Below are 9,169 nucleotides of genomic sequence, written 5' to 3'. Positions count from 1 at the left end.
AATTAAAATGTAAATAATTTTCAGAATTGTCGTTAAACCTTAGTCGTTCGAAATTTCAGCACTGTGATATTAAAACAACAGATATCTAACAGAATATTCCAAGAGGATGACTGGGAAGCATTGTGTAAAGTTACAGTACTTGTAGTTGTTACTGAGATACAGTTTCTTAATAAGTTGCCCACGAAACTTTAACCGTATTGTCTAAGTAGACAAATGGTCACAATTTAAATTTAACCAAGTTGTGAAGTTTCGATCCAATACATACAGTTGTTACTGAGAAACAGCTGGTTTAAAAATGTTCCACGATAATTTTTAACCAAATTTTTTGAGTACGTAAAAATAAAGCCATGCTTCGAATTCGATTCATCCAAGAGTTATCGAACTTAGTTACTTCAAAAGATCAGATGACTGGGAAGCAGTGTATGAAGTTTCAGTGTAGAACATGGAGTTGTTACTAAAATACAGATTGCTAATGGGTTTAACCAAATTGTTTTAACTAAAAATCAAACTTGGTTATTTCAGTAGGTATGACTAGGAGGTACTGTGTAAAGTTTCAGTGCAATACATGCATGGTTACTAAGATATGAACTTACACGCAAAACTTTCAACAAGCAAAACTTTAACAACGGTATAATAGCTCGCACCACTATTCTTCGAATAGGCGAGCTAAGAGGCCAAAAATCTTACAATATGGAACATACATCAAGGCTGTAAACAGTGTACAGAAAGAAAGTCGGTTTTTGCATAAGAATATGAAGCAAATAAGTACAGAAGACATAACTCTTATTAAAATGGTTACAAACTTATTTCCCCTTTCACATTTTGATCTGTCTATTCTGCTACTTAAGAGAAAATAATTACATATAGCTAAGTGATTATAGCCTTTTCAAACAAGCTTTCTATTTGATCGTCTTTCAAAGAAAAAAGGTTTCATAAACTGTTGCTAAAGAGTAAAATGGAATGACTTGCGACCCTTTTTCATCTTAGATATCAACGAGTGTGCAAGCAACCCTTGCCGGAATGGAGGCACTTGCAACAACTTGAATAATCGCTACACATGTACCTGTCCAGTTGGATGGAATGGAACTAACTGCGAATCTGGTAAGTAAATATGCTTGATTTTATATTATGATAAACATTATCTGTTAAATAATGTGGCATTGCATATTTGTAATATATTTACTTGGCTCTCTCCACCGAGGGCACCACGTTGAATAATCGTTTTATCTAAGGCAATCAAATACAAACATTTACGATTTACCTCAATACCATATATTCTATATATTTTTCTTAATACTGATAAATACCTTATACTGTTGTAGAAATAATTCATTTTAAACAGTTAATTTTTTTCTCGATGTGATCTTCTCGAAATATCAAGTTAATCCAGCTGTAGTTGCTGTGTGGAATACTTTGAAGAAAGATAATTAAAGAACAAGGAAAGCCTGACAATACGTTAATTTCATATGAAAGTTAACCTCAAGCCTTTCATAATACTGAAAGAATTTTTAAAACCGGACCACTATTGAAAAAGATAATGGCAGTTTGAAATTTAAGAAAATTGCTGATCATGGAGGCAGCCATTTTGTGTGTTTATGACGTCATTTACATACTGCTGAATTCTTTATTTAGCAAATAACTTTATAAATAGATTAATTTTATATGTTTCTTGAGTGTAAGATGTAAAACATGGCAATTTCTTTCATTATAGCTGGAAAAAATAGAGAATTATTTTACAGAAATAAGTTAAAACCATTCGAATATCTGTCTAGAAATTTAATAAATCCGCCATTTTGTTGGGGGTTTTTTTTGCCATGGAAACATAATGGCCGCCATTTTGATCAAATATTTAATGCTCATAACGTTCTCATTTTTAAGTTGATTTTGAAAATTCTTTCACTTCTTTAAAATCCCAGCTGATGAAATTAACACCAAAACAACATTGCATTTCCCTTTAATATAAAAAAGCCTGAAAGTAAGCAGAACCGTTATATTTACATTAGTCAAGGATAAGATTTCCTCCGTTCCTAGTGTCGCATAGAGTTACATAATATTCTTCATGCAGCTTATCCTTTATCAAATAAATGTCTGTATCACTGCCCCCCCCCCCCCCGCCCCCCCCCCCTCCACCCCTGTTCCCCCCCACCCATCCCTATCCAACTCGACCCAGACCCATTTTTTGCATTTTTTGGTTTCCTATTCCTGTTATTGACAAATCAAATATATCCGTCTACATAAAAAATGATTATGTGATTACGACTGACTTTCTCTTATAGCAGTTATATAAATATCAAGTTTTAAAGTATTTATACAATGCTCGTTCCATTTAATAATGCTCAAGGACCAGGAAAATGTTAATTAGTCCTAGTTTAAATGAATATTCAGTGTGTTTTGATAAAGCTTAAATGTATATGTGTTTTGAAAACAGATGCAATATCTCATCGTTTGATTGGCGGCCAAGGTAACTTTGAAGGGGTACTAGACATTGACTATAATGGCAACTGGGGAACATTCTGCAGCAGTATGTTTTCCAACCAAGATGCAAACGTTATATGCAGAATGGCAGGATTTTCATCCGGGTAGGTTTAAATCGTTACAAATATCAGGCATTTTAATCATCAAAAACGGTCAAGTAATTGTGTTAAATTCTATTAAAAAAGTTTTCTAAACACGAGATTGATATGCTGGTATTAGGCGAGAAGCTAAGAAATGAAAACCATTCATTGGTTTTTATATAGCTTCTTCTGGACATTGTATATTTTGTTCTGAGATCATAAAACTACGGTTATAATATTAAAAATTTCGCAATAACACAGGTACAAAAATTACAACATGCCTTCAAAAAAGTGTCATAACTATAGAAACAAAAGAAAACGTCACTGTAAATGAGGTATATCTGTGATACTGAATAGGCTTGCGGCCACCTACCTATATTTCAACATATGAGCCGTACCATATGAAGACCAACATAGTGCATTTGAGACCAGCATGGATTCAGACCAGCCTGCGGATCCGTGCAGTCTGGTCAGGATCCATCTTGTTCGTTAATTTTTTCTGTAATTACAGACTGCGCGGATGCAAAGACTGGTCTAGATCCATGCTGGTCGCAAAATGCACTATATTGGTTTTCTCATAGCGCGGCTCATATATTATATTAATAAGACCATAAATTTTGTTTGAATTGGACTTTTCCTGTTGCTTACAGTTAAAACCTTTAATCTTCTTACAACATACCTACCTATATATCGCAATATCTAATTCCTATCAAGAATTATTGATCAGAAATCATTGTTTTATATTTTGTAACAGCAACCTTTACTTTGGCATAAGTGGCCTAAATAAAATTCCAACCTTGGTCTTTATATAAGTTTGCTATACACCAACATTGGTGACGATGTCAGTTCATCCCGAAGTAATCGGCCAGAAATTCATTTCCCTTTTACGCGAATGTGACATTGACCATGCCCCTACTGATCAAGATGATATTTAAATTGCCCTAAGTAATTAAGTCGCAAACAGGATTTTAACGGGTTCTCGTCCGCTACCATTCAAGTTTCCTTCTTTCAAAAAGGATAACTCTAATTAAAAGCCAACACCTTAGCCCATTTGGCCTCGATGGGCTTTTTTATACATACAAAAACAACTACCCCTCCCCAACCCGCCATGTACTATTTTAACAATAGCATGAAAAAAACTGAAATATTTTTTTTTAATTAAAGATACATTTAGATTTAGATATGATTGGTGACATTTTACTATGTCCCCAAAATACACATAACAGTATAACAGTTGTACGAGGGATGTTCGAAATGAATTGCTTATTTCTATCTGGAGACTTCAAATTTCAAGTTAGCCCAAAAGGGCTCATTTCATGCCCTCGAAGTACTCCCCGTGGCTAGAATTGCAAAGTTTCAGCCGATGTATCCACTTCTTGAAGGCGTCACGGTACGCTGATTTGGGCACAGTAATAAGATACTGATGAATGGCAGATCCAAGTGCCTGTCGGGACTGGTATTTCCGCCCAGCAAGGAATGATTTCAATTTCGGAAACAAAAAGAAATCACATGGGGCAAGGTCTGGGGAATACGGGGGGTGAGGCAAAACAGTTACTTTTTCTTTCTTCAAAAACGCCGTAACTATTGCGGAGGTATGAGCGAGGGCATTGTCATGTAGAAGACGGACATGTTTAAAACTATTGGCAGAACGTCGTTTCAGATAATACTTTTTCAGTTTCTTCAGTACTACGTCTTTGTAGTACTTTCCGGTGATGCTTTTGCCCTTTTTCACCGGCACTTTTATTGCGACTCCTTCACCAGAGAAGAAGATTGCATACAAAACCTTCTTTGCACTCAAAGAACGTTTGGCAATTATTGGGCGTTTGCTGTGTTTAGTGGCCCAGATCTTATTGCTAACCTTTCTGACGGGCTCAAAATAATGGACCCAGGTTTCATCACCTGTGACGACATTGGCAAACTGCTTTTTGTCATATTTTGGAAACATTTGAAGCAGCTTTTTGGCTACTTTAACCCGTTGCCTCTTTTGCTCATCAGTCAACAGATGTGGCACCCATCTAGCAGAAATCTTTCTGACTTTCAAATGCTTCTTCAAAATAAGGTGAACCGTTGATAGTGATATGCCTACCTTTCGTGCAATATCACGAACTGTAAATCTGGCATCTCCTTCAATGATTTCCTTTATTTTGGAAACGATTTCTTTACGAGATGCAGATTTTGGCCTACCTGATTTCGGTGCATTTTTGATGGACTCTACACCAGACTCAAATTTCTTTTTCCACCGCCGAACTGTGTCATAAGACACACAAGAAGGTCCATAAGCAGTAGAAAGTTCAGTCATCAGCTGCTTCAAAGAACAACCAAGTTTTGAGCGAGCTTTGATGTAAGCCCGTATTTCATCTTTCTTGTCGACGCTTCTACCAACCATTTCTACTACAGTGGTCAATGATTGCGTGTATTCAAATGGTAAATTTTATGTCATACACTTAGTCTAACATGTACATTTATACACCGTTGTGTAGGTATTGAATAACCCTATACAGATAGGTATTGGTTTTTATCGTGCCCCACGTGGATATCGAGCTAGAGGACAATAAGCAATTCATATCGAACACTCCTCGTATAAAGAATGATTACCTTTTTTTAGATGTCTTACTAGAAAATGGTTACATATCGCACCCATACTAATAGTAGATTCTCATACCCGAAAGGGCGCAACAAAAACTTAATTTTGTTTTGTCGTCATTTTCTTCCCTTGTAATTTGCAATTTCTTTACATTTAACCGCATATTTGTAACTTTTTAAAAATAGGTTGAAGTGGTAAAATGATTTAGTTATTACGATGGCACAGATAGCTACTTTTTGCCCTGTAGTTTTGTTAAATACAATGTCAGTCAAGTGATAGCAGCTCCTCCCACTAGCTCCCTAGCAGAAGGATGTCTCTCTGATACCATTATATGTTAGTTGAATACATGCATGCGATATGACCACTGGTAGTGCTTTAGTAAATAAACTTGTAGAATAGTTTTATTGAGTTACTCATTTCTCAATACAGTACAGTGCCTAATGAAAATAATAATAATGAAATACGTAAGGTTTAATGACAGGCTTAAGAATGACAGCTACTACAGTTTGGAAAACCATTGGATCGCTCCAACTTTGCTGTTTATTTTTTTATTTTTTTTTTTTTCAGTATGTTTTTTCATTTTTTTTTAATTTGTAGCGTGTCCGTAACAGGCTTGGTTTATGGACAGTTAAATTATGGAACAGTATGGACAGGAAACATGAGTTGTGCTGGGACAGAAACTCACATACGATCTTGCAGAAATATTGATCACGCATTTGGACACAATGCAGCTTGCAATCAATGCCATGCCGTCGGAATAATATGCAGTGAGTTGTCAATTTCAAATTTGAGGCTATTTTTTATTCCATTTACATTTATTGTTCACATAATTGGTATTTTATGGATTAGGAGACCATCCCCTATAAATGTGTATTTAGTACATGTACTAGGTAAAATAAATTTAAATATCTTGAGCTTTCAGCCACCCAACACAGCATTTTTGTAATTTTTTTGAAGGACTGTAGTTTCCAGGCCCTTTTGATATCTGTAAGTATTTTATTCTATATATTCTTTCTAAAATACGAGCTACTATCTAGTAGATAATTTGTACGCGATCTAGTATGCAAAACAGACTGTAAGTTGTGAAATTTATTTCAGAAAAAAATGTTATTTCAGTCAGGTGCGAGAGTTCCATTGATGTTAAACCATTTTAGTTAATTGAAAAGTCTGTCTAATGTTAGTCGTTTTTAATTATCTATTGTATGGTGGCATATTTCTACCTTAAGATTACCTGATAAGGTTCGCGAACAGATTCGCGCTCTGGAAAATTATCTGGTTATCTAGTTAATTATTTCATTTTTCCCAGTAAAGATCTTAACACAAGTTATAGCTTTAAAAGTAGACATAGCTACCATCAGTTAAGTTACTTTTTTCTTTCAAATAATAAACTACATGTAGTTAAGATTCGCGTTTAAGTGGTAATGCAAAACGATCCGTGTTATCAATTACTGGAGAATCGGAATACAGACATATATTCATATTTTTTGATAACTTAAAGGAACAATAGTACTAAATAGGTAATCAAGTAGCACTTCCGGGCTATTCGGATAATGGCGCAGAGAAAAAGTCCTTTTTTCCAGTTAAAAGCATTTTCATGTTTTATGTAAGCCAGTTACTGGTTTTATTTCATTGTGGTCCTATACTTGACATTTTCGTAGCATTTTCAAGGAGATGTTTTGCATTTATATAAATGTAAACAAACATTATTACTCACATTTTAGTCGTCAGTTTTGAAGAGATTCCATAGTATAGTGTTGACCTGTCAGACAAGAAATCTCTCTTAGAAGATATATGACCCCTACTTGTCTTAGTGGTTTTGGTGGTTTATAGGATATTTAAGAACATAAGCTATTAATTGTTTTTAAATGGGTCTGGCTATGTTCTTAGAAGATTGTTGATTTTATATAAAACATATAGCAAATTTATTTACTACTATACAGCCTAATACACGAACCTTATCGAGTTAAGGTAATGGACCCATAATAGTGTACCTTCTTTTTGAAAAGTATTCAATTCTTACCATGAACCTACTTTGACTGATTTTTCAGGATAGCGTAGGTCCAAGCCCCACTGGGACCAAACTTTTATTTCTTTTTTCTAGTAAGTTAAATTGTTGTTGTTGTTTTGTTGTTGTTTTTTGTTTTTTGTTGTTTTTTTTTTTTGCTAGAATTATTATTGATTTAATGTACAAAAACCGATATTTTTTATTTGATAAGTCATTTCTTTCTTGCTGTTTAAGATAATGAACCAGAATAGTGTACCTACTTTTTGAAGACTATTCAATTCCTATCATAAACCTACTTTGACTAATGTTTCAGAAGAGCGTAGGTTCAGGCCCCACTAGGACCGAACTTTTTCTCTTTATAGTTCTTTTTTATACTAAATTAAACTCTTTTTTTCAAGACTTATCATTGATTTATTTTAAAAATGTGGATTTTGTTTTCATTTGATATGCCACTTCGTGCTGTTTTAAGTAAATTAGTTTTACCATTGACGGTAAGACATCTTTGAAAATACTGAGTTACATGCGGTAAAAGTTCTTCATACATATTGTGGAAGAAATGTAGGTAGGTTTTACTTCTGCTCCATGGTTATTTTTTAATGTAGGGAGCAAAATTTGAAATAGTCTCACAGGACTCGGCCATAATTTTTCAGTGTTGAAGCTCCCCAGACAAAAAATGTTATCGACAGTTTTATTTTGTGTTTTATACTTTGAGATTTCTTTTATCAAACTTAGTAGTATAATGAATTCTCTGCGATCGTTTTGAACAGTGGTTATCACTTTTAAATTGGTCTCTATTTGAGCCTGAGGAAATATAATAAATTATTGTTTAAAACTTCCCCGAGTCTGATAATAGCATAGGTTCCATGCCTCTTTCTATCATTTTGATTAAACTATCCTGCTTTTTTTAACTTGGACATTTTTCTCAAAAACAAAAAAAAACTGCGACGCAGCTTTCTGGGATTTTACCTATATTTTCGATAGTACTTCTTAATATCCACTACTTCTAACTCCTGTCACAGTTAACCAGACCCTCCCAAAAGTGATTTTTACAGACCTATTCCTGTTTCAGTTTCTTGCCCCAATACATGTTGTTTTAATACTTAGGAGCGGAAACATTTATCAACCTGATATATCTATGTCTATTCCATGCAGGTCACACTTCTGTTAAACTTGTTGGCAGCTCGCTACCATCGGAAGGTCGTGTAGAAGTCCTCCATAATGGCATTTGGGGAACAGTATGTGGGACATATTTCACTCAGAACGATGCAAATGTTATTTGTCATATGCTTGGCTTCAGTCACAAGTAAACGTTTACAATTTGCTTTATTTAGACATTTTTAATGATTAACATAGTATGTTAGGAAGGCGAATGAATAAAGCATGCATTTCCAGATCAAGAGGTCTTGGATTTCTTTCTAGACTGTAAACTCAAGAATCGCTTCATTCTTTTTTTAAAATAAAGGCAACACCAAGTAAATGCATGAGTTATTTCAAGTTGTATTTAATAGTTTAGATACAACATTGCTTCACAATATCAAGTGTTTCATTTGAACGTGTTTAAGAATGATTTCAAACAACTTTATTGTTTCATGATATAATTTTCGTTTGATTTTTCTTATTTCAAGCGCTCTTGGAATACAAAGGAATGTCACAGGTGGGTTAGGGCCAGTTTGGCTTAAGTCTCTCGGTTGCACGGGAAATGAAGCAGACATTCAATTTTGTGCTCACGGGAGCTGGGACAATCATACATGTGACCATACTGATGACGTATCTATAAAGTGCCGTAAGTATGTCATGCTTATTAAAATCTTTCCAAGTGTTTTTTTTTTCATTGATGACTGATTTTTTATGTCACTTCCTTGACTCATTTGAATTACTGAAATCATTCAGTATATTCTTTTCTTTCATGACCGATTATTATTTTTATTTAATGTATCTTCCTTGACTCATTTGAAGAATCCATTTCTCTATTGATTATTTCTCTTTGACATATAATTATTACAATAACAATGAAATAATTAAAAG

General features: G+C 34.2%; 1 protein-coding gene across 1 annotated transcript in view; it reads left to right on the top strand.

Moving 5' to 3' along the window:
* The first annotated feature begins 544 nt into the window (after positions 1-544).
* The window catches only part of LOC128550998 (scavenger receptor cysteine-rich domain superfamily protein-like), a 28,318-nt gene continuing 19,693 nt past the window's right edge, over positions 545-9,169 (top strand). Inside the window, exons 1-5 of the mRNA XM_053531231.1 lie at positions 545-1,101; positions 2,429-2,579; positions 5,737-5,906; positions 8,297-8,447; positions 8,770-8,927. Of these exons, the coding sequence (XP_053387206.1) occupies positions 2,524-2,579; positions 5,737-5,906; positions 8,297-8,447; positions 8,770-8,927 (535 nt within the window). The 5' untranslated portion in view covers positions 545-1,101; positions 2,429-2,523. The remainder of the gene's footprint in view (positions 1,102-2,428; positions 2,580-5,736; positions 5,907-8,296; positions 8,448-8,769; positions 8,928-9,169) is intronic.

The sequence above is a fragment of the Mercenaria mercenaria genome, chromosome 19 (assembly GCF_021730395.1).
Source record: "Mercenaria mercenaria strain notata chromosome 19, MADL_Memer_1, whole genome shotgun sequence".
In the NCBI taxonomy this organism is placed as follows: domain Eukaryota; kingdom Metazoa; phylum Mollusca; class Bivalvia; order Venerida; family Veneridae; genus Mercenaria; species Mercenaria mercenaria.
Note: the sequence above shows the minus strand (reverse complement) of the source record. Positions and strands in the feature narration are given on the sequence as shown.